General features: G+C 50.9%; 1 protein-coding gene across 1 annotated transcript in view; it reads left to right on the top strand.

Moving 5' to 3' along the window:
* Positions 1 to 25,697, top strand: part of ASAP3 (ArfGAP with SH3 domain, ankyrin repeat and PH domain 3) — a 49,292-nt gene that overhangs the window by 4,308 nt on the left and 19,287 nt on the right. The window contains 3 exon segments of the mRNA XM_040464650.1: positions 21,732 to 21,804; positions 21,904 to 22,049; positions 24,460 to 24,534. Of these exon segments, the coding sequence (XP_040320584.1) occupies positions 21,732 to 21,804; positions 21,904 to 22,049; positions 24,460 to 24,534 (294 nt within the window).

Genomic DNA, 25,697 nt, shown 5'->3' with positions numbered 1-25,697 from the left:
TTTTTTTTCATTTTATTTATTTGAGAGAGAGAGTGAGAGGATGGGGCAGGGGAGAGAGAGAGAGAGAGGGAGAGAAAGAGAGAGAGAGAGAGAGAGAGAGAGAGAAAGAGAGAGAGAGTCTTAAGCAGGCTCCATGATCAGTGCAGAGCCCGAAGCAGGGCTCGATCCCACGACCCTGGGATCATGACCTGAGCTGAAACCAAGTTGTACATTCAACCGACTGAGCCACCCAGGGGCCCCCTCATTGCTGATTCTTAATACCCTTGTGACTTTTACATGGTGCTCCATCACGTGTCTTTATTTGTTTGACAAAAAGTAATTAAAATTATGCAATCTTAGCGATTGTTTGTTTGCAGGAAACATAGGCCTCTCAAGCTGTTTCTGTTGAAGGGAAATTTGTTTTAAGGACTCAGAGGTGCCTCATGGGACTGAAGAGGTATAAGTAAACGTGGACCTCGCCAGGGCCTCACTGGAGGCCGGGAAACTGTCAGAACATCATTTTGGTTCTCTTGCCTCTCTTTCTTTCTGCACATCTGAACACTGCTTTTGCTCACTTGTCATCACACAGGCCCCGAAGGGTATCACACAGTCTTCTGGGGAAGACAGGTGGCTTCAGCCCCCACACCCATGTGACCTCAGTGGTCTAGCCTCTGAAGGTGACCAAGCCAGTCTTGTGTCCCACTTCCCCGTTCCTGGTGGAGAGCTTGACGGCCCAGCTCAGCTTCTGGATTGGTTCTAGAAGTGGGTTTCCACCCCTGGTTTCATCAGCAGAGGTCATGGGAAGATAGACTCAGGCCGTGTATGCGTGTCTACAGAGACTTGTACTGTGGAAAGAACACTTCTCAGAGAAGAGGGGCAGAGCCTGGAGAGTCCCCACCCCCCATGTATCCATGGCAATGGTGCTTCGTTTGGCACAATCGAAGATCCAGGGAGAGGCACTGTGCTCATCTTGTTTTCTGCCTACTTGGTTATCCAGGGGCAGATGAACCCCAGTTTGGAAAGCTCAGGGTTAGTGGACTTAAAAAGACAGAGGGCTAAAGGGTGTAGCATGACTCAGAAGGCCGTGAAGGCCAGTTCATCACTTGGGCTTTTTGTTGGACAGTGGCGACCAATGGACCCAATCATGTTGTCCAGGGAATGGATGAGGCCAGCCCTGCTGAGGGACACAGCGGCCAGTGAAGTACCTGGGGACTGCTCCATCGCAGACCCCGTATTAGGCACTGAGTACACACGTTGCTTATGAAAAGAGATGTAGGTCTTTGCCCTGTTGAGCTTACGGTCTTCTGGGGAAGACAGGTAGTCAACGGATTAACAAACAAATAAATAATTGCACATTGTGATAAGTGGCATGACGGCTCAGGTCCGAGGTCCTAGCCCCTCCCTAGCCCATCTCATCCACATCCATGGCTTCAGCTCTCTCTCATCTTTTTTTATTTTTAATTTTTTTAAACTTATTTTTTTTTTCAACGTTTATTTATTTTTGGGACAGAGAGAGACAGAGCATGAACGGGGGAGGGGCAGAGAAAGAGGGAGACACAGAATCGGAAACAGGCTCCAGGCTCTGAGCCATCAGCCCAGAGCCCGACGCGGGGCTCGAACTCACGGACCGCGAGATCGTGACCTGGCTGAAGTCGGACGCTTAACCGACTGCGCCACCCAGGCGCCCCTGGCCCTCTCTCATCTTTAGGCGACTCACACATCTGTATATCCAGCCCAGACCCTCATGTTCAGGTGCCCACTTGGCTGTTTCACTTAGACATCTCAGTATGTCCAAAACCACACTTGTGACTTTCCCCACAGGCTGGCCCTTCCGGTATCCCCGCCTGTGTGAGTGGTACCTCCCTCTATTCTGTTACGCCGGCCAGAAACCTTGTACCTCCACATACATACTTCATCACCAAGGATCACAAGTTCCATAAGCATCTCTGGAGCCCACCCACTTCCCTACATCCCCACCCTAGTCCAGACCACCGCCTCCTCTCCCCTGGCGTGCTGCAGTGGCCTCCTAATTTGTTTCTCTGCTTTTACTCAAGCTCAATTCTCCTGATAGCACTGGATCTCTCTCCTTTGCAGCACACCTCATAGGTATATTTTGTATTTATTTGTATAATCATTTATTAAAATTTGTTTCTTGGGGCACCTGGGTGGCTCAGTTGGTTAAGTGTCCAACTCTGATCTTGGCTCAGGTCATGATCTCACGGTTTCATGAGTTCAAGCCCCACATCAGGCTCTGTGCTGACAGCGTGGAGCCTGCTTGGGATTCTCTCTCTCCCTCTCTCTCTGCCCCTCCCCCACTCGCACTGTCTGTCTGTCTCTCTCTCTCAAAATAAACAAATAAACATTAAATTTTTTTAATAAAAAAATAAAATCTGGTTTCTCACTGGATTTTGACTTCCATGAGAATAGAATTTAATCTCACCACTATACCCCTAGTATTTACCATAACACCATAGTAGGTGCTCAGAAAATATTGGTTGGCTAACAAATAAGTCAAAGAAGAAAACTAAAAAGGAGCATTAATAGAGAATAGTGGTGTGAGGGTGCTCCAGATGGAGGGAAGAGCTTAAGCAAAGGCCCTGAGGCAGGAAGGAACCTAAAGTATCTGTGACACTGAAGGAGGTCAGAGGGTAGAAGCATAGCGATGGGCAGATGGGAAGGGCAAGACCAGATGGGTCTGGGAAGGCAGGCAGGGGCTAGATCATACTCAAGCTTGTAGGCCCTGATAGCAAGTGTGGATTTTATCTCTTTTGCAGGCCAGCAGCATGATCCAATTTCTGTTCTAGAAAGATCATATCAGCTGCTGTGTAGAGACTAGACTGGAGGGAGCAGGGGAAGACTCAAGGAGGCTGTTGCGGCTGTTTGGGGAAGAGATGATGGCGGTGTGGATAGTGTCACGATTGGTGGAGGAGAAAAGTGGACAGATTTTAGAAGTATTTTATAAGTAGTAACACCAAGATTTGCTGATAGAGTGCATGTAGGGGGTGGTCAAGAAAGGTTCCCGGGGTGCCTGGGTGGCTCAGTCAGTTGAGCGTCTGGCTTCGGCTCAGGGCACGATCTCACGGTTCGTGAGTTCGAGCCCCACAATGGGCTCTGTGCTGACAGCTCAGAGCCTGGAACCTGCTTCAGATTCTGTGTCTCTCTCTCTCTCTCTGACCCTCCCCTGCTCGTGTGCGCTCTCTCTCTCTCAAAAAATGAATAAACATTAAGAAAAATAGAAAAAAAAATAATAAAAAAAGAAAGGTTCCCAGATTCCCAATGGAAGAGTGCCATTTACTTTTTCCTAGGACGGGGAGCTCTGGGAGAGAAACTGTTTTGGGGGGAAAGTCAGGAATTCTGTTTGTACATCTTACAGGTCTTTGAGACATCCAAGTGGAGATGTCAAGAAGGCGTTTTAGATATATGAGTTTGGAGGTGAAAGGAGTGGGCTGGAGATACACACTGGAGATTGTCAGGGTTGAGAGAGCGAGTTTCAAGCTTGCATCTATGTGAGAATCACCGGATACCATTCCCAGAGGGTCCAATTCAGTAGCTGTGTCTTTCTTAGGCTTCTTATTGCAAGTAACAGAAACCAACCTGAGCTGATTCACATAAAAAAGTTGTTCCCTGAAAGGGAATGCTCAGTAGTTCGCAGAATTTCTGGGAAGCTGGGGTGAGGCGGCAGGCAGGATCTCCGCCAAAATCATTCCAATGAGCCAGTTTGGCGAGGACACTGTTGCCATGCGCTAAGTGCCACAGCTTGTTACTGCCACTGTCCCTGGAGACGGGGCTCCTTTGTTGCTGTTGCCACCAGCATTAGCGCGGATCTTCCACTCTCTCCTCCTGATTGGGATCCCAGTGCCTGCTTGGCCAAGACTAACTCATACACCTGTACCCTAGCTGCAAGGGAGTCTGGAAAAGCAAGAATTTCATCCGGTCAGCTTTTGTAGGACGCAAGCTCTACCAAGACTTGCACAGCAAGTCGTTTTTTAGGTGGAGGAAGGAAATTCAGATGCCTTACTGGCAAAAACATGGCAAATGCCCTCAGCAGGTTTGCCAAGCATGCAGGAGGGTGCCTGGGAATCTGCATTTTAACCAGCACCCCAGGAGATGCTTGCACAGGCAGTCCACGGATGCTTACGTTACATTCGCTGGTGTTTAAAGCTGAGCAGTGGATAAAGTCACCCACGGAGAGGGATGAAGAGGGCCCAGGTCCAAGCTCTGGGGAGCTCTACGGCCCAGAGATTGGGAGGGGAAGAGTAGTTAACGAAGGGGGCTGAAAAGGAACTGCCAGTGGGGAAGCAGGGAACTCAGGGCCCCAGAAGCCAGGAAAGGAAGATTTCAAGGAGGGACCAATGCTCAGCTCAGTCAGACGCTGCCTAGATGTCCAGAGGCAAAATAAGAAAATGGCAGATGCAACCCAAGGTTAGCAACACGGAGGTTGTTGATGAACAGGTTCCAAACAGGATTAGTGCTGTTTTCACCTCGACGCTGGCGTGGACTGATTTGAGGAGGGGGCAGATGAGAAGTTCTCCTGAGCTGGGGAACAGAGACCTGGGATGATGGCTAGGGACGTGCACCAAGAGGGTCTTTCAGGATGGGCTTGGAACCCAACCTCTTTCTGTATCTGCCTCTGCACAAGAGCAGAAGGTCTTTCCCGGGGCGTCAGCCTCACGCCCAGCTTTGTGGAGTCTCCTCCCCTCTCTAAATTTCGGTCTTCAGTGTTCACTTCCTTGCCTGGTGTTCAGCTGTTTTTGGCCACTGAGGTGACACAAGTAGGTTTGAGGACAGAAACTGGAACCGCAGATCATGGCAGAAGGAAAATTCTTTCCCCGGAGGCAACTTGGTAGTCTAGACCTCAGACAGGCATTGTTGCTAGAAGATCCTTTTTTTTTTTCCTTAACTTTTTAAACGCTTATTTATTTTTGAGAGAGAGAGAGAGAGAGCGCATGTGTGTGCGAGCGGGGGAAGGGCAGAGAAGGAGACAGAGGATTCGAAATGGGCTCCACGCCAGCAGCAGAGAGCCCAATGTAGGGCTCGAACACATGGAACCACAAGATCATGACCTGAGCTGGAGTCGGACGCATAACCAACTAAGCCACTCAGGTGCCTGGCTAGAAAATCCTTTTGATGGGCCTAGTGCCTGGGCTCAGAGCACCTGAGGCAGTGAGGCCCGTGGAGGCACAGTGAATGCCCCAGACTCAGAGGCAGGGCCCTGGGCTCCCTCTACCATGGGAACACTGTGCCTGGGCCTCGCTGGGGTCAGGGACGGGGCCTCACGGTGGAGGGTATAGGAGGCTGAGCTGGGAAGAGCCGCTAAAGGTTCTCTAACTCAGCTGGCTTTTGACCTTAACTGAGCTTTTAAGAAATTTGGATGCTGTAGCCTCTACCCAGATGTTTGTTTTTTTTTTAATTTTTTTTTAACGTTTATTTATTTTTGAGACAGAGACAGAGCATGAACGGGGGAGGGTCAGAGAGAGGGAGACACAGAATCTGAAACAGGCTCCAGGCTCTGAGCTGTCAGCCCAGAGCCCGACGCGGGGCTCGAACTCACGGACTGCGAGATCATGACCTGAGCCGAAGTCGGCCGCTTAACCGACTGAGCCACCCAGGCGCCCCTCTACCCAGATGTACTTTATGAAAATCTCCTCCCGGGGGGTGGGGCCTGGGCAAGTGAGCCGTTCAGAAATTCCCCGGAAGACTGATGAGCACTGGGCAAAAACTGTTGTGGTAAGCTGTGACCTGCCCACTTAAGGTTATTGAACTTATCCAACACCTCCTGTGAGCATAGGTGGGATGGCAGGTTCTAGGGGCATGGAGATGACAAGACAAGGGCCCCGTCTGGAAAGGAGAAGGACTTACACCCATGAAAGGATGACTGACAACCCACGGCATACAGAGATGTGGCTGAGGTCTATGGAGAGAGTCCAGTGACTGAGGTCAGACAATCCTGGGTTTGAATTGCTGTTGGTTGTGTGACCTCAGGCAAATGAATTAACCTTTCTGAATCTCAGTTTCCCCCTCTGTAAATCATGCATGATAATAACTATCTTGTGGGGTTCTTTGAGGAGATTACATATAAAGCATCCAGCATATCCCGGGTACATAACAGATACTTAACCTTTGAAAATTCTCTTTTACTAAAAACACAATATCACCTGCACAGGAACCACATGGAGAAAATCGGATCATAGCAGCAGGGGTGAAGCCATTACTATGAGTGAGTGTTAAAATTGTGCTGTCCTGACACCAGGATAGAAAGAGGAATCTCACGTCCCCTGCAGGTGTCCAGGAGTAAAGAGCTGAGCCCAGTTCTGGACAAGGCAGGCTCTCCCCTTAGCTCTGCCCTTGGCTGTCTCCCATCCGTTCATTTCATCATGAAATGTTTATCAAGAGCCTACCTGAGTCTCAGTCCTAACTGTACATTACAACCTGGGTTGCTTTTAGGTAGATTTCTTTTTTTTTTAATCTTTTGTTTTTATTTTTTTTTTAACATTTATTTACTTTTGAGAGAGAGAGGCAGAGCATGAGCAGTGGAGGGGGAGAGAGAGACACACACAGAATCCGAAGCAGGCTCCAGGCTCCGAGCTGTTTGTCAGCACGGAGCCCGACGTGGGGCTCGACCCACGAACCGCGAGACCATGACCTGAGCCGAAGTCGGACGCTCAACCGACTGAGCCACCCAGGCGCCCCTAGGTAGATCTCTTGAAGTCGAGATGAAATTCACCATATGAACCATTTTAAAGCACTCAGGTTGGGACACCTGGGTGGCTCGGTTGGTTAAGTATCTGACTTCGGCTCAGGTCATGATCTCGAGGTTTGTTGAGTTCAGGCTCTGTGCTGTCAGCACGGAGCCCGCTTCGGATCCTCTCTCGCCCTCTGCTCCTCCCTTACTCGTGCTCTCTCTCTCTGTATCAGTGGAATCCTGCAACATATGGCCCCGTGTCTGGCTTCTTTCAGCGTAATGTTTGCAAGGTTCTTCTGTGTCATCTGGGTTGCTTTACAAGTTATGGAAATAGAAACAGACACCAGGCAGTGCTATAAGCATTTCCCGTGTATAATTTGTGTAATCCCCATAAGGAAACAAAGGCACAGGGAGGAAATAGCTTAGTAAACAGGATTGCCAAATAACATACAGGATCCCCGCGCAATATCTGGGACACACTTGTGCTAAAAAGTTATTCACTGATTATCTGAAATTCAAATATAACTGCATGTCCTGTATGTTTGCTGAGTCTGGTAACTCTACTAGCAGTAAGTGGCAAAGCCAGGATTTGGGCTTGGCACTTGGGAGTGCTTGACCTCTTACTCCACGGGTCATGCCTGACTCTGATTTAACAGTTCTGAAGTGAGGCTCTGGTACCCTTCTTTTTTTTTTTTAGGTTTATTTATTTTGAGAGAGAGAGAGAGAGAGAGAGAGAGAGAGAGAGAGAGAGAGAGCAGGGGAGGGGCAAAGAGAGAGAGAGGGAGAAGAGAATCCCAAGCAGGCTTCTGCTGTCAGCACAGAGCCTGATGCGGGGCTCGAACCTACCAACCGTGAGATCGAGACCTGAGCTGAAATCAGAAGCCGGATGCTTAACGGACTGAGCTGCCCAGGCGCCCCTGGTACCCTTATTTTTTAAGTGCTGCAGAAGACTCCCCTGGCCAGCCTGGGGATTTGGGTCACAGGGCCCAGGAGCACAGAGAAGGTGTTCGCTGGGTCAGGATAGCTACCCTGCAGCCCTCCCTATATGCAGGGTGCTGGGCTAGGTGCTGGAATGCCTGACTGCATTCAATCCTGTGAAATAGATGCTGTTCTTATCCCATTTGACAGATGGAGAAATAGAGGCTCTGAGAAACTAAGTCACTTGCTCTAGGTCACACAGCTAAGACTATTGGAAACAGAATTTGGACCTCAGAACAGTGTGCTGTAAAAGCTGGAGTCCTTAACCCCTGCTGCTTTTTCTGCATTCCCATAGGGCCTTGCTAATAGTCACTCATTCACTCATTCATTCTTGCCACAAACGTTTGTTGCTACTCACGTGCCGGGTCCTGTGCTGGGTGCTGTGGATGCAAAGGCAGATGAGCCAGTCCCTGCCCTTTTATAGAGTTTTGAGCCCCACAGGGAAGTCAGATGTGCGTGGTACATAAGGGCCATGAATGTCCTGATAAACACGTGTAGTGGGCATAGCGTGGCATAAAGGCAGGAGGGATGCGTTCTGGAAGGGCCGGTTCTGTTGAGGTAGGGGGGTGGTGAACTGTAAGTGGAGTCAGGAAGGACTAAGTGTTTACTCGATAGAATGGATTGGGGGTGGGGGACTCTCCAGGCGGCTGGAACAGCATGAGCAGAGGCCTGGCGGCTGGGAACAGCCTGGCGTGTTGAGGACAGCGCAGAGCTGGGTGGGACTGGGGTTTACGGCATTAGTGACGGACATCCAGTCGGGCACAGGGAGGGATTCATCCAGGCCAGTAAGGGAACCCAGAGAATGGGAGGCAGGGGACCCTCTCCTCCTCTATCCAGGAGGGCAGGCCAGGCTGTCCGCAGAGTTGGGTGGAACTCAGGGCTTGGAGCCAGGAGCCAGACGGGAATCTAAGGCGGTCGGTCCGGCCGAGTTCTTGATCTCTTAGCTCATCACTGCCGAGCAGTCTCCCGAGGAAAATCCCAGCCAGGAAACTTGGGGTTTTCAGGGGCCTCGGCTTACGTCGAGGGTGCGGCTCCCTTCCTGCAACCCCCCCCTCCCCACTTCCCAACACCCTGCAAGGGGCAGCCAGTGAGGCCTAGCAGCTTCCCTGGCTGGGGAGACATCTGCAGGGGCCCAACTGAGGGGGCCCACGGCTGGTCATGGGCTCCAGCAGCGCAGGAAGGAAAGCAGCAAGAGGCCGAGGGACCCTGAAATAATAAATGTCAGAGCTGGCAGGAGCCTTCCGCATCCCGCCCAACCCCTTCATTCCAGACTCCAGATGAGAGTTGAAGAGTCAGCCTGGGAGGAAAGGAGACTGAACAAGGTCACACCAGGGGCAGGGGTAGACCGGGGGCTGGCCCCAGACTTTGCAGCTTAGCCAGTGCAGGAGCGCAGGCAGGCAGGGCTGGGGCCCCTCCACATGGGTGATGCAGGGGGAAGCTGGGAAGAGCCCTGCCCTGCTCTCTGGCACCTCCTTCTGACTGCCCCCGCCCCACCGACTCTTGGGCCCTGGGGGGCGGCGGCCTTGCCTATCCAGATGAAAACCATTTGGAGGTGTGCTCTTGCTGGTGGCTGAGGTTGGAGCGGCCTCTCGAGGTATGATTAACAGGACTCTGAGTCCCAGAGCACTGACCTGGAAGGGGATTTAGCAGCCAAGTCCGCCAGCTGTAAGGTGTACAGATGGGGAGACTGAGGCACAAGAGGAAGAAACTTGCTCAGAGGGGCTAGTGGCAGAGGCACACCTAAAATTCAGTCCCTCTGCCTTCCCTCAGCATGTTTCTGTATCGCCTCTCAAGATGCCTGGCATCCACCATTAGACAAAATATGGCCGCAGTACTCCTTACAGAGAGAACAGGTTCCGCCAGCTGGGACTTCCCTCGTGGTTGGCTGTAGTGTGGGATAGTGGGAGAAGATTCTGGAAGCTAAAGGCTCTACGCTTCCTAGAGCTACCTACGTGACCTTGAGCCAGCTGACCAACCTACCCCAGCCTCTGTTGCCTCATCTGTAAAATGGGAAGGATAATAGCTACCTCACAGTGTTGCTGGGAGGGATACATGAGGTAAAAATAAAGTGTGTGCCCCAAAGTGCTCACTCAGTAAGCAGGGGGGTGGTTGGATTCATGTTAATAAGTAGACTCATTCTGGGACCTTGGAATCCAAGTCCTTCCCGTTGTGTGATCTGCTTTGCGCTGGGTCAGGCCGTGTTCCCCATCACCATGTCGTGCCTGGGGGACGCGTCTGCACCCCTTTCTTGCGCTTGGGCACTGGTCTGCAGCCAAGTCCTAGAGCTGATCTTTCTACCGTGAGAATTTGCCAAGTCCCTCCTCTCTTGTCCAGAGCCCTGCAGGCGCTCCCCATTACTTGTGGGATAAAACTGAGGGCTTTGGTTAAAAGTTCGGACTCTGGAGGCGCCTGGGTGGCTCATTCGGTTGAGCGTCCGACTTCGGCTCAGGTCATGATCTCGCGGTTTGTGAGTTCGAGCCCCAGGTCGGGCTCTGTTCCGACAGCTCAGAGCCTGGAGCCCGCTTCGGATTCCGTGTCTCCCTCTCTCTCTGCTCCTCCCCGGCTCGCACTGTGTCTCTCTCTCAAAAATGAATAAATGTTAAAAAAAAAAGTTTGGACTCTGGAGCCTGACGCCCTTGGTGTACGTCTAGGTTCCTCTACTCACTAGTCGCGCGAGCCTGGGCAAAAGCCAGAACTTCCCGGGGCCTCACTTTTTCCTCATCCGTAAAACCTCCTGGGTTGTTGAGAGGATTACGTGAACTGGTACAAAGTATGTCATGTAGTAGATCGTGTAACACGTGAGCTCGGGGTCGTGAGTTTGAACCCCACGCTGGGGGTAGAGATTACTTAGTAAATAAAGTTAAAAAAAAACCCAAAGTCTGTCACAACAAGCCTGGCGTGCAGTAGTGATAGGAGCATCTGCTCAACTCTCACTGCAAGCGTGGCCTCCCAGTGGGTCACTCTGGGCCCTGCTCGGCCCTGGGCCTCACTGCTCACCACATCCCGGCCTGGTAAGTGCTGCTTCGGGAAGCTCCTGGCTGGTCCCCAAATGTGGGAAGCGTGCCTTCCAGGGACTTTGCCAGGTACCTCCCGTCTGTTAGAATCGTCGCCTCTCTTTGTTCCACTGACGTCTCCTTGTTTTCGAGGCCCTGGTGAAGCATCACTTCATCTCAGCGTAGGGTGGCTGTGGTTGCTCCGTTCTGTGTCCCCACACGGACTCCTCTTCTGCTCTGCGTTCGCCAAGCGCCTCTTCAGCTGTTAGCGATCGTGGCGTATCTCCCACCCCGGGGTCCTCGAGGGCAGGGCCTGAGCTGATGTCCCTCTCTCCCCAGCACCCACACAGGGCTTTGGGTACAGGCAGGTAGGTGCTCGGTGTGTGCGAACGAGCTCCTTCTATGTGCCAGTGACCGTGAGAGACCTCATCGCAGCTGTTCCCTCTGCCCCGCTGGGTGGAGAGGGCGGGTTTGTAGATTTGAGCGTCCAGAGCGTGGAGCTGAGCGGGGCTTGCCCCGAGGTGGGGACGCTGCAAATACTTCTCAACCCCACCCTCTCCCTTCCTTGCAGACCACCCAGGAAGGGCCCAGTGGGGCTCCCCTCCTTTCTCTGGATCTGGTGGTTGGGCAGGTGGATGAGAAAAAGCAAACCATCGGAGCCTGACATGAAGAGGACCGCTCACGTTTGCATGGGCTATAAACTTCCCCAGTCTTTATGACTCCATTCTCAGTGGGAGGGGACTGGAGCAGCAGTGACTGTCGTTCCCGCTTTGCAGGTGGAGAGCCTACTCCCGAAGACGCTGGGGACTTGCTCAGGGTCTCGGAGCGGGTGAGAAATTGGCTCTGGAATAGAACCCAGGCCTCCTCCCTTCACATCATGCGCTTTTCCCACTGTGTGCCCTTTTGTAATCAGGCCATGGAGTGTGGAGGCTGCCTCGAGCCAGAAGGTCAGCCTTTACCCCTTCCTGCCTGCCTCTCAAAGACCCTTCTGCCTGATCCTTGCCCCCCATTGGCCCTGGGCCCCAGGCCCCTGGCCTCCCTCAGGCCAACGTCTCCAAACCCACTCTCACATCCCATCCTCCTTGTCGAAAGCTATGCCCAGACAGCTGTCCATTGAAAGGGGTCAGTTCTGTGCACCTAGGGTGTCAAAGGCTAGTTTCAGTAACTTAGTGCAGTGGTCCCCTACCTTTCTGAATATAAGAACCCCTTGTCTTTTTTTTTTTTTTTTAATGGTTATTTGTTTATTTCGAGAGAGAGAGGGAGAGAGAGAGAGCGTGTGTGCACGCTCAGGAGCGCACGGGAGGGGCAGAGAAAGGTGGAGAGAGAGAATCCCAAGCAGGCTCAGCGCTGTCTGTGCAGAGTCTGATGTGGGGCTTGAACTCACGAACCCTAAGATCATAGACTGAGCCATTCAGGCGCCTCGAACCCCTTGTCTTCTTGTATTAACTCAGTACTGTAGAAATCTTCAAACATAACCCAAAAGTAGACTCGCCCCGTTTCAACAACTATGAATATTTTGCCGATCTTGTTTTTTCATCTACTAGCTCTCGCTTTTTCCTGATTATGGAGAATTTAGAATTGTCACGGAGACAGAACACGATGGTGAACGGCCTCCATTTACCTGTGACCCGGTCCTGCCCCGACCTCATCCCCACCTGCTTCCCCGACTCTCAGTTTTGAAGCAAATGCCAAGCATTTGCTGAAATTCTAAAAAAGTTTAAAAAGCAAAGTAAGGTCCAAGTATTGCCTTTGGTCAGTGTGTGTTTTGAGTCTCTTATGATTTGTCCTCCATCATTTGTGGTTTCGTTTTCTACGATCCCCTTGTTAGAGAAACCAGCGGCTTGTTCTGTAGTTTCACGCGCTCTGTGCTCACTGTTGCATTCCCCAGGTGTGGGGTCATGAATGTCTCCATCTGTGTTTCCTGTACATTGGTAGTTGGATGTAGAAATGAGAAGCCCTAAGGCCTTTTCTGGGTTTTTTGGTGGCTTTTGTTTTTTTGCATCTTATTTATCATTTCATAAATATCATAAGTGTAACTTGGCTTGCTCATTAAAACATAGTATTTTCATTTTCACGTTTACTATGTAGCACATATAATTTAATCTTCTTTGTGGACATCAAGGCTTAAAGGAGCCAAGATTCTGCCCCCTCACAGGGGGACCCCTTTTTTAAGACTTTTTTTTTTATTAAGTTTATTTATTTACTTAGAACAAGCAGAGTAGGGGCAGAGAGAGAGGGAGAGAGAGAATCCCAAGCGGGCTCCACACTGTCAGCGCAGAGCCTGACATGGGGCTCAATCCCGCCAGCCGTGAGATCATGACCTGAGCTGAAACCAAGAGTCGGATGCTTAACTGTTGATTTGAGTGATCCCTTTTTAATGTCAAAGTTTCATTGACCTTCCCACAAAGTCATACTTTTAGTATTGCTTGAGAAATTTGGAAAAGGACTGAAAGTTACCATGAATTCAAGAATGCTTTTATGCTATGTTATGTTATGTTATGCTATGTTATGTTATGTTATTTTAAGTTAATGTTTTATTTATTTAGAGAGAGAGAGAGAGCAGGGATGGGGCAGAGAGAGAGGGAGAGAGAGAATCCCAAGCAGGCTCTGTGCTGCCAGTGCGGCCCGATGCAGGGCTCCGACTCACCAACTGTGAGATCGCGACCTGAGCTGAAATCAAGAGTTGGACCCTTAACCAACTGAGCTGTCCAGCTGACCCTCAAGAGTGCTTTTAAAGCTTTTTTGTGTCCTATTGATCATAACAGCTGCATGCAGGTGTGGAATGTGGTCGCGCTAATCTGTGAGACTGTTTTTATTGGTCTAGGGTGCTTCTTGGACGTGTGGCTTCGTAGGGTCTGACTCTGTGGATGTCACGGGTCTGTGGATGACTCTGTGGATGTCACGGGTCTGGGGTCCAGAGACTAGACATGAACAAGGGGGTTAGAGTCTAATGATTTGGGTGCCAGCTTCATTTCTTCCACTTTGTGGCTGTGTGAGCCCAGGCCACTTCCTTCACCTCCCTGAGCTTCACTGACTCTTCAGCCAGATGGGAACAATGCAACAACTGCCCCGCTGGGAAGCTGGGAATCGTAGAGGATGGATGTCAAACTGCTTTATAAACTGTAAAGCCCCGTGAAAGTGTTGGTTTGCGTGCTTTCCTTAGTTTGTTTGCATTTCTGGTGAGACCCGGGGCAAGAAACTCATCCGAGTCTTCGCTGTGCAGTCTGTAAGATGAGAAGGTAATGTTAGATTATCTCTAATATTCCATGACTTAGTCCTCTGGGGGACAAGGTCATGTCCCAAAGCAAAGATGGAAAATGGTTTTCATCTCCTGTGCTAACTCTAGTTTCATTGTTACCTAAAGAGCCGTCTTAAAACAAAGCAAAACAAACAAACAAAAAAAGAGCAGTCTTAACAGAATGATAAACTGAATCCAGGTTTTCCAGTGGGAAAAACACTGTGATTGATTAATGGTGCCACAAAAGTGGTGCCTATGTCCCATATTATAATAGTCCAAAAGAGTGAATGTCTAATGGTGAAATTTAATCGGCAGCTCCCAAGGCCTGAGCTTTTGCTGCTCTGCTCCCTTGGCTGAGTCGTCATGGTTACCACAGCTGGCTCTGGGAAATCACAGGAATGAAGAATGGGTCCTATTGATGAATCCTGACCCAGGAGGGGGGCAGGCAGAAGGCCCTTCCAAGCAGGGCAGCTGGGCATGGCCCTAGTGCTGCCATCTGTGGTCTTTTGCCTGCAGAGAACACGGATCAGCGAGCCAGAGCACTGTGTGCGTGTGCGTGTGCGTGTGCGTGTGTGTGTGTGTGTGTGTGTGTACATGCGCACGGTGGGGGCAGTGGCACTGGGGGAAGTAGGGGCACAAAGGGCAGGGCCACCAGCTGGAATTCAGGCTTTGTCTCGGGCCAGCCAGGCAAGGCTGACCAAAGGACTCTAGTCGGTTTTCCAAGTTTAGTCACGTCCCTGATGGTCTTGTGTCTCGTCTCCCCTGCCCCTGCCTGATGCCTGCCCAGGCTTTGGAGCCATTTCAGAGAAATCTAAATAGCCATCACTACTGATCCCAAATCCAGTGCCCGAGTCATGCTCTGCCACCTGAAGTCCTTGAATACTTCAAGTGGTGGGGAGCTCACCGCTTAGTCTTCCTTAGGAACGCCTTTCTCTGTTTGAGCTGAAATTTGTTTCTGTCTCCTTAAATTCCACCGCTCAGTCCTGGGAACCCTCAGGTCCAATTTGAACAAGTCTATATTCTCTTCAGTAGGATAGCCCTTGGGATATTTGTAGTTGGAGCACCACCGTCAACTTTATTTTCTTGGCACAGGTCTCTCCCTGCCCCATCCCTGTTTGGGGAATGGTGAGAGGATGTGGCAGAGGTTCTTGAGTTGGGGTTCAGATTCAGAGGCAGATCCGGTCTTGATATCAAAGGAGCCATGTCCCTTAACCTCTGCGGGGCAGCTTGGTGGTATGGAAGGAACATGAGCCCTGGATTTGGCCAGACCCGGTTTTAAATTACAGCTCTACCACCGTTCAGAATTATGGGACCAGAACATACCTGGACTTGTTCCTTCCTCCAGCAGCTTCATCTATAAAATGCCAGTGGCGATGCCTACCTCAAAGGGTGGCTGGGAAGGTGACAAGAAATGTGTATTCAGAACATGTGGCATCTTGTATATGACTGCCTCGTGGCAGAGGCTCCACTGTGGCCCCTCTGCACCTGTCATTCCCACATCTTGTTGAGCAGGATCATGGCAGGGTGGGGAGAAGACCTTTAATTAGCTCAAGGAAGATTGAGAAATTCCAAACCAATTCAGGTTCATTTTGGAATAAGTAACATTATTAGCTATGAAATAATAGGTTCTGAGCACTTTACTATGTGGATTCATTTCATCTCTCCAACAACTTTATGCAGGAGAAACTATTATCAACCTCATTTCATGAATGCGGACACTGAGGCATGGAGAAGTCACACAGCAGGTGCCTAGTGGAGCTGGAATTCAAAGCTAGATAGTTTGGGGCCAGCCTCATACTTTTAGCAGTGATGATTTACTGTGTCTCTGATAGAATCTGATTCCCAAACTTTAGCATGCATCAGATTCACCTGCAGGGCTTGTTAAAGCATAAATCGCTGAGCCCCTCCCCTAGATTTCCTGATTCAGCCGAAGAATTTGCATCTCTACCAAGGTCCCAGGTGGTGCTGATGCTGCTGGGTTCAGAGACCCCACTTTGAGGATTAAATGGACCCACCTGAATCCAGAGGCTGATTTTTGTTTTTTCTAACCTAGCCAGTCTTCGACACGGAGAAGGAGGGCTGACCTCATACAGAGGCAGAAAACAAACCACAGTAAGGATCGTACTCATATTTTCCAGATGCCTCAGGGCTTGGCACGTGCTGCCATGTCTGCGATCTCATACAAGCCTCACCAGTGACTCTGTGAGTTAAGGAGAGGATGGATTTTCTCCCCGTATGATATCATTTTCCTACTTTAAAGAAGAGGACGTTTGGAGCACTGCTGTTCTAGTATCGCCCAGGGAGATAGTTTTAAGGAGAATGGGGTTAGAATCTCAGCTTGCGACTCATTGTGCTATGGTAGGGTCATTACAGGAGATCTGGAAACCTCTGTGCCTTTCCCCAGATATCTTCCCATCCCCAGGCTACGATCAGAATTTCCTCCTTAAAACTATAGTTCTAGGGGTGCCTGAGTGGCCCAGTCAGTTAAGTGTCCAACTCTTGATTTAGGCTTAGGTCATGATCTCAGGAGCAAGAGACTGAGCCCCGTGTCGGGCTCTGTGCTGAGTGTGGAGCACGCTTGGGATATCCTCTCTCTCTCTCTCTCTCTCTCTCTGCCCCTCCACCCGTTCTCCCTCTCAAAAAAACAAACACAACTGTATTTCTTTAGCTTAAGTCTTTGCCCCATTATATCATAGAGGGTAGTTGTTATCAGCCGTTGATACCCTAGTATGAGTGGTGTGCAAATATTTTCTTGGGAAAAGGGTGATCAGAACTCTCCCCTCTTTGTGCCCACTTCAGGCACTTGCGTGGTTATGTGTCTGGGAGCCTCTTGAAGGAAAGGGCCATGCCTGGCTAAAATAGGCACCAGTAGGTGCTTGTTGGAATGAACGAATGAATGAATGAACAATGTTCCTCTCCTTTCCGATTCTTCCCAGGGCAAGCCTTCCTCCTCCAGCAATCCTACCATTTATATCACGCACTCCCCACAGCACCTCACTGTGCAGTCTTAGTCTCTTTTCTGCCTGTCCCGGGCCCATAGTCAAGCATCACCGAATAAGACTTTCTCTGTTCTTCCTAAGCAGACATGGCTGTCCTTCTGGGCTCCCGAGTGCCTTGTCCACCTTACATTATAGCCATAGTCACATTGCAGGTGTCTGTTTACTTGGCTCTTTGCCCCTTAGATGGTGATGTCCCTGAGAGCTGAGTCTGTCTTTTTTTTTTTTTTTTTTTTAATGTTGACTTATTTTTGAGAGAGAGACAGAGCGTGAGAGGTGGAGGGGCAGAGAGAGAAGGAGTCACAGAATCCGAAGCAGGCTCCAGGCTCTGAGCTGTCAGCACGGAGCCCGACACAGGGCTTGAACTCACGGACCGTGAGATCATGACCTGAGCTGAAGTCGGACGCTTAACCAACTGACCCACCCAGGTGCCCCAAAGTCTGTGTCTTTTACACAGAGTGTGAATGCAGGCACACAGTAACTAGTGAGTGAGTGAGTGAATGAATGAATGAATGAATGAATAGCTATGTGAACCTTCGTTGCTAAGGGCAGTAGGGGCAGAAATGGTATCTTGCCAGGAAGCCATTTCCTGAGATATGTCTGACAAGGGCATCAAGTGATAGTTTATTGGTCATTAGGGTGGCTTGCCTACCCGTAGGCAAGTGGGAGTTAGCTTCAGTCACAAATGACAACATACCCCGCATAACGTGGCTAAAATAAGATAGACATTTATTTCTTTTATAAATGTTTACAAATAAGTGGCCCAGGCCTGATAGGGTGGTTCCTCAATCACCAGGACAAGGCTACTACTTTCTTGCTCCACCGTCCATAACAGGTGGCCTCTACGTCGTGGTCCAAGATGGCTGCCTGAGCTCTAGACATCACAAATGCATTCCAGCCAAGAGAAAGTTATGACAGAGGGTACCCCTCCCTCTCTTCCTTTTATCCTTTTCTTTTTTTCCCCCTCTTTGTTTAAAAAAACACTTTATTTTTTAGAGCACTGTTAGCTTCCCAGCAAAATTGAGTGGAAAGTACAGAGTTCCTATATACCTTCTACTCCACCAGTAACCTCCCACACTATCACTATCCCACACCGGAGTGGCATATTTGTTATAATCAGTGAGCCTACACTGACACGTCGTTATCACCCCAAATCCATAGGTTATGTTAAGGTTCACTCTCGGTATTGTACATTTTATGAGTTTTGACAAATGCATAGTGACCGTATCCACGAGCAGGCCCATGCAGAATCGTTTCACTGCTCTAAAAGTCCCTTGTGCTCCACCTGTTTATCCCTTCTTCCCCTGGCAACGACTGATCTTTTGATCGTTTCCACACTTTGGCCTATTCCAGAACGTCCCATAGTTGGTATCACTATGCAATTTTTTCAGATTGGCTTTTTTCACTCAGTAATATATATATACATCTTTAAAAAAAAAATTTAGTTTTAAGTCATCTCTACACCCATCATGGGACTCGAACTCACAACCCTGAGATCCATAGTCACGTGCTCCACCAACTGAGCCAGCCAGAACTATATATTTAAGGTTCTTTTGTGTCCTTTGTGACTTGGGAGCTCCTTTTTAGTGCTAAACAATATGCCATTGTCTGCAAGTTTTAGCAGTTATGGATAAAGCTGCTGTAAACATCCATGTGCAAGTTTTTATGTGGCAATAGACTTTCAGTTCATTTGGGTAAATACCAAGGAGTGCAGTTGCTGGGTTGTATGGTAAGAATATGTTTAGTTTGGTAACAAACTGCCAAGCTGTCTACCAAAGTGGCTGTAACATTTTGCCTTCCCACCAGCAGTGAAAGAGAGTTCTGTTTCTCCACATCCTCATCAGCATTTGGTGTTGTCATTGTTTTGGGTTTGGGCCATTTTTAATAGGTGTGTAGTCCTTCCCCTCCTTTTTTTAATCTATTCGTTTTGAGGGGGCGAGGTGCAGAGAGAGGGGGAGAGAGAGAATCATAAGTAGGCGCTGTGCTGTCACCACAGAGTCCGATGTGGGACTGGATCCCACAACCCTGGGATCATGACCTGAGCCGAAATCAAGAGTCAGACACTCAACCAACTGAGCCACCCAGGGGCTCCCCCTTCCTTTTAAGAATACTTTCTGAAAGCTAACAAGTGAAATCTCCATTGTATTACATAGGTCAGCACTTCGTCATATGACCATATTCACCTGCAAGGTAGGCTGGGAAATGTCTCTATTGCGAGTGGCCGAGTGGCCGTCGGAAAAGTCAGGGTTCTTTTTGCTAAGGAAGACGAGAGAATGGACGCTGGGAGCCGACCAGCAGTCTCTGTAGGGAAGAGAGATCCTCTTAAACCAGCTTAAGCACTTAGGGGAATTTGTTGGATGGATTTGGGGATATTTTGTGAAGACCCAAGGACAGGAAGTGTAGAGGAGCCTCTCAGGGTGCGGGATCGGGACAGGTGCCAGAAACCAGAGCAGCATTTTTCTAGTGCTTTTCTGTGGCCGCATGGGTCTCGTTTGCTTCTTTTGTACGTCTGCTTTGTTCTTTTCTCTTTGCACGTGGTGGGAAAGATGGTCCAGCTTCAGTACTTCAGATCAGTTAGCTAACTTCCCAGAGCCTGATTCCGAATTCCTTGGAGAGAGAAGCTGATTGGGCCAGCTTGGGTCAAGTGTCCACCCTAGTCCAGTCAACTGTGGCTAAAACAAACAAGGTGACAAGGGCCCACCGCTAGAGGGGAGGAGGGCAGTTTTCAGAGAATCTGTGTTGTGGGATGGGGAGACTCTCCGAAAAGTATCACGGACACAGACTTCTCAGGTGCATGTCCCAGGACTTTGCAAAACGTCATTCATTTAGGTAAATAATTATTGGGTATTTTCTGTATGCTAAGCACATGGATCTGCCTTCTAGGGAGTTTTCTAAATCTCTTTGGAATTTGTTCATATCTTTAACCTATGCTGTCTTTTGGAGTAAAGTCACAGCTCCTTAAATTAATCATCTCTTAGCTTTCCCTTTCAAGTCTCGAGGTGGGGATCGAGGGCTTTGGCGAACGCATATTCCCTCACCTAGGTCTTTGGGAACTGTAGTGATGTCCCTGTCCTCCCCCTCGTCTTTGTTTCTCCAGTAGAATGTCTTAGTTCTTTAGCTGATTCAAATAAGGCCTCCTCTGGGGCGCCTGGGTGGCGCAGTCGGTTAAGCGTCCGACTTCAGCCAGGTCACGATCTCGCGGTCCGTGAGTTCGAGCCCCGCGTCAGGCTCTGGGCTGATGGCTCGGAGCCTGGAGCCTGTTTCCGATTCTGTGTCTCCCTCTCTCTCTGCCCCTCCCCCGTTCATGCTCTGTCTCTCTCTGTCCCAAAAATAAATAATAAACGTTGAAAAAAATTAAAAAAAAAAACAAACAAATATGGCCTCCTCTCCCCCCATCTCCCTAAATCCTTGACTCTTTTCTTCATCCCTGGGATGAGCCTCCATTGGTCCCACACATGATGTTCATACTCAGGGTTTCCTCCATTTCCCAGATAGCTAATCAGGAAGCTCAGAGCAAATAGGCAACTTGCTCGAGGTCACACAGCACCTGGGCAGGGGAGCTGAGCTTCAAATCCAGACCCCCCCTCCCTCTAGAGGCTCCCTACACGCCAGAGGCTTCGGGGAACACCCCACATTGCCCCTGAGGTCGGCCCTGTGCATGTCCTCCTGTGAGTATCACTTAGAATCTTTGGAGATACTATGCCAAATGTGTTTGCTAACCCTGGTCACGTTGAAGGTAACTCTTTGAAAATAAACTCTGATCCCTTTTTTGGTCACGGGACAAAAGAGGTGGGGCTGGGGTCAGGGTGGGGCTGCGGCGTGTGGTTGCGTGTGTGGGTGAACCACGGTACTGGAGCAGCCCCTGGAAACCCAGCTCTGCTCCTGACCCACTGTTTGACTCCGGGCAAGGCGCTCCCCTCTCTTGGCCTCAGTTTCCTCATCTGTGGTTCTATCAGCCCTTCTCAGCCCTAGCATTCTATAATTTCCAGCTTAACGAAGCATTTCATAAGGGCTCCATGGGGTTGGGGCTTCTGTACCCCAACTGAAAGAGAAGTGTGCCTGGGAGGTTTTGATCTGAGCTGAGCCGAGCCCCACCCCTGCCCAAGGCACGCGAGTCCTGCTTCTCACCATCACATCTCCTGGCCTTCCCCACAGTCTGCTGTCTGTTCTGCAACCCACAGAGATGGTTGTCCCACCAGTTCTTTCCAGTTGGGGTCGAGTGCGGCCCCTTCTGCTTCCTGAGCCTGGGATTTGTCTTCGAGAATACAGAGATGTCCACATTCTCTCCTCTGGTCTTTTGCTAAGCGTTTTGCGTGTACAACACAGAGCCCGATGTGGGACTCCATCCCACGAACCACGAGATCCTGACCTGAGCCGAAATCAAGAGTCGGATGCTAAGCCAGCTGAGCCACCCAGGCGCCCCAAGCGTTTTGTATATATCTGTAAAACCAATCCATTTGCTCAGCACTTCCAGGAGTCTATAGTATCATCTCCATTTTGCAGACAAGGTACCCAAGGCTCAGAGAAGTTAACAGGTTTGTTTAGGTTGACGCAGTAGGTAGTGCCAGAGTCAGGGTTCCAATCTAGGTCTGGCTGTCCCCACTGTGCCACATGCCTTGCAATCGCTGTGTTTAGCTGGCCTGCACTGGAGTTGGGGAGAAAAGTCTGTGGTCTTCTGGAGTGGTGTGACCGATCTATGTTTCCCATGTGGTCTGGGTGGAAGAGGGTGGTCTATTTATGTTTGGTGGGGTGTGCAGGGGGACCCCGGGGAAGAAACGTTATACGTGTGTTTCGAGAGTAGGATCATGGAGTCCGGCACTCCTCCCAGCTGGGCATCCCTGAACTCTATCCACATTTGCTTCCAGATCCTAGAAGGAGACCAGGCCATCCTGCAGAGAATAAAGAAAGCTGTGCGGGCGATCCACAGCTCCGGCCTTGGTGAGTGAGCCTGCTTGACGCCCAGCCTGGCTAAGGAGCCCCTTCCCCAGCCCCAGCCCTAGCATGGAACGAACTCTGCCTTTCTCTCTACCTCCACAGGCCACGTGGAGAATGAGGAGCAGTACCGAGAGGCTGTAGAGTCCTTGGGCAACAGCCACTTGTCCCAAAACAGTCATGAGCTGTCCACCGGCTTCCTGAACTTGGCCGTGTTCACCCGCGAGGTGGCTGCACTTTTCAAGAACCTGGTGAGGCCCTGTTCCTTTCTCACCCAGCCCTTAGCCTAGGCTCAGGGTACATCAAGTGGGCTGAAGAACCTGACTGAGAAAGGTTCCACCCTTCTCTGGGGTTGCCCTTGACCTCCAGTCTCCCCTGACCTTGACCAGAGACCCAGTTCCCTTTCCGGTTCTGACCTACCATTTGCGTTCCTCTTCTCCTCTGACTTTCCCCCCGTGTCTTCTCTTTCCCGCCTTCCCTCTGACCCTGCCCTCCTCTTTCTCTTCTGTGCGCGTACCCAGCAGCAGATGGGCCTCACAGAGGGGAAGAGCCCCACGAAGAGAGGGCTTCCTGGAGGAGGTTCGGGAGAAGGGAGGGCAGAGCCTGGGGTTCCTGCCTTTGTACCACTGCCTCCCCGTAACCCTCTTTGCCCTCTGCTTTCCCAACTGCATCTGCTGTGTCCACAAAGCCTGGGAACGACCTCCCCTCAACAAGCCTCTCGGCTCCTGCACGTGGTCCAAGATAGAAGCTGTTCCCCTGAAAGGCCCGGTTCTCGGTGCCTCACGTGGGTTAACTCATCCAATCCTGGAGCACAGCTCCGTGGGTTTGGTTTTACTGTCTTCCCCGCTTTACGGGCTAGGAAACTAGGGCACGAGGTTAAGCACCTGGCCCGAGTTCACGCTGCCGGAGTTGAACCCAGGTTGTCCGGCTCCAGTGTCTGAACTCAAGCCTGGCTGTAGCACCTCAGGAAAGCCCGTCGCTCCCCAGGCTCCATGGCTTTGGGACTGGCTGTCATGGCTCCAGTCCCTCCCTTGCCCAGGCCCTGGCTGCATCATCTCTGAGACGCAGTTTGCTCGGTGGTTGAGCCCCCAGACCTCAGGCTTAGACTCGGACCCTGCTCTGCGGCTCTCTGGGTGGGTGTCCCTGGCCAAGTCACTCACTCTGCCTGGGCCCCGTCTGTAAAATTGTGCTCATAATGGTACCCACCTCACAGAGTTATAATGAGGTTACGCAAGTTAAGTGCCTACCCCAGAGTAAGCGCGCAGTTAGTGATAGATAATATTGCCACCTGTCATGATTGTACCTCTCTGCGTAGCACTGCCTCACACACGGTCCCGTATGTAGGGCTTCAGTGTTTGAGTTCAACTGAATTAGTGACCTCTTTTGTCTTGACCTCTCCTCCTGCTGTTTTCAGTCAAACTAAGCTTTGCTGAGGGTCTACTCTGTGCTGGGCATCGTACGAGGGGCTGGTGACACAGGGAAGAGGCTAACGCCTTAGAGAGCCATAGTCTAGTGGGAGAGACAGGAGCTGAGATGTGGGACGACACCAAGCATTACCAGTAGCTTGGCACAAACTCGAGGACCCAGCGAGTTGGGTCAGAGGCTGCCATGGTTCAGAAAGGGGAAGGTCAGCGTAGACCATGGGGAGGAGCAATCAGGAAGGCTTCCTGGAGGAGGGGAGACCCAAGCTATACTTTGAAAGGTGAACTAAAATATCAGACAGGCAATTTGGGTTGCCAAATGATAGAAACTCAATTCAAACCAGGATTTTTTAGGGGCGCCTGGGTGGCTCAGTCGGCTAAGTGTCTGACTTCGGCTCAGGTCATGATCTCGCAGTTCGTGAGTTCGAGTCCCGTGTCGGGCTCTGTGCTGACAGTTCAGAGCCTGGAGCCTGCTTCAGAGTCTGTGTCTCCCTCTCTTTCTGCCCCTCCCCTGCTCATACTTTGTCTTTCCCTCTCTCTCTCAAAAATAAAAAATAAAAAAATAAACATTAAAAAATTTTTTTCAAACTAGGATTTGTTATAAAGAGAATTCATTGGCCCCCGTAATGGGAAATCCAGGTATGCAACTGGCTTTAGGCTTCTTCTCTTTCTCTTAGATAGTTTCTCTCTGTGTCTGCTCAGTGGGCAGGATGGCCCAGCAGACCCAGATTCACAGTCTCACCAGAAGAAAGACCCAGTGTTTCTCCCAGGACTCTGGCAGAAAGTTCCAGGAAGGATCCTGATTGGCCAGCTCGAATTGCGCACCTGAGCCAATCCCTATTGCCCAAGGATGGGGTGCTCTGGTCAGCTCTGACTCCTGTGTTTACCTCACGTGACCACAGGGGAAAGGGTTCCCCACATGACAGGGGGAGAGGAGCTGGCCAGACACAAACAGCAGATGGCCATTTCAGAGTCAGAGGGGCGAGGAGAGGGTGCTCGTGGCAAAGGAATGGAGATGGGCTGACCGTGGATATTCCCGGAGCTGTGAGGCGATGAGGCCGGGGTTAGTCAGGAGAAGGGGAAACAGCGCTTTCAGGGGCCGGCTCTGCCACCCCTTCTGCCCCCCACCCTCACCCCAGGGCCCTCCTTTGCCCTCTGACCCTTCCTTGTGCCCTGTAGCCCCTTGGAGCTCGACAGATGGTCACCCAAGATGGGGGATGGGGGTCTCTGCTTTTTCCAGGTTCAGAATCTGAACAACATTGTCTCATTCCCCCTGGACAGTCTATTGAAGGGGCAACTGAGGGACGGGCGACAGGTGAGTTTCCATTCGGGGAGTGGAGGTGCCCAGAGGTGATGGGATGGAGTAAGAAAGAGGTGGGCAGGGGACCGAAGGGCAGACAGGGCTGGGCTGAAGCCGGAGGTCAGGTGAGGCTGTCACAGTGGGAGTGCTGACCCTCGGAGGGGCGGGAAGACCTGGCTTTGGGGTCAGTCTGGGATGGCTGAACTGTTGTCTGCCGGGGCCCTTACGGGAAACGGGTCAGGCAATTCTGACAACAACCCTACGGAGGTGGGTTCTGTGGGTACTGCCGTCCCTGTTCTGCAGTTGAGGAGATCGAGGCCCAGGGAGTTTGGTAACCTGTTGACAGGTCACCTGGCTCGTCCGAGGAGCCAGGGTGGGATCTGGGGCTGCCGACTCCAGAGTTGGCTGCTCTCTGCACCTGGCAGCGCTAGCCTCCAGGCAGAGCAGAACTCAAAGAAAGCGACAGAATAATCTCCCTGAGAAGTCTGCCCCAGAAGGCCCGGGGGGAGAAGCTGTCCTCCTTCCAGAGACTTCCCTCTTGCCTTAGGCCAGCCACCAGCCTGGGAACCGCCCAAACCAGCCAGGCAGCTTTTTTACTTGGCTGACGGGGACAGTTCTGGAGGGTGTGAGCACTCCAGCTGGATGAGGCCCAGGCAAACCAGGCCAGAGATCAGCCAGGTCTCACGGGCTTGCTGTGTGGCCCTGAGTAGACTCCTCAGCCTCTCTGTGCGTGTGTCCCTCTACGTGTACCCTTCCTGTGGAGAGGATGATCTAGTTCCAGGCACAAGGAAGGGTGGGATAAAGTTAGGGGAGGAGTCTGACTTCCAACTTCCTCATTCTCATGGCGATCTCTGCCTTCTGAGAAAGAGGACTCAAAATTCTTCCCGTACCTCACAGACCAAGGCCCACCAAACCCAGCTGATTCTTAGCAGCTATAGGAAAAGGTCAAGTGGGAGAAGGGGGCTCAGTCCTGAGAAATGGTGCTGGTCGGGTCTCGTTTCGGGGGGTGAGGTTTACAGTAAGGGCTATGGGGGCAGGGGTTGGTTGGAGTATGGCTCTGAGCAGCATAGGGGAGCATGAAAGCACAGGGTCCTCCTAAAGGTAGCAAAGCGAACTGTTGATTCCAGCCCCCAAGTGCCCCTTTGGGCAAATTGTTCTTTTTTTTTTTTTTTTTTTTT

Source organism: Herpailurus yagouaroundi, unplaced genomic scaffold (genome assembly GCF_014898765.1).
Source record: "Herpailurus yagouaroundi ecotype Mexico unplaced genomic scaffold, PumYag 77, whole genome shotgun sequence".
Lineage (NCBI taxonomy): Eukaryota > Metazoa > Chordata > Mammalia > Carnivora > Felidae > Herpailurus > Herpailurus yagouaroundi.
This window is presented reverse-complemented; position numbering and strand designations above follow the sequence as displayed.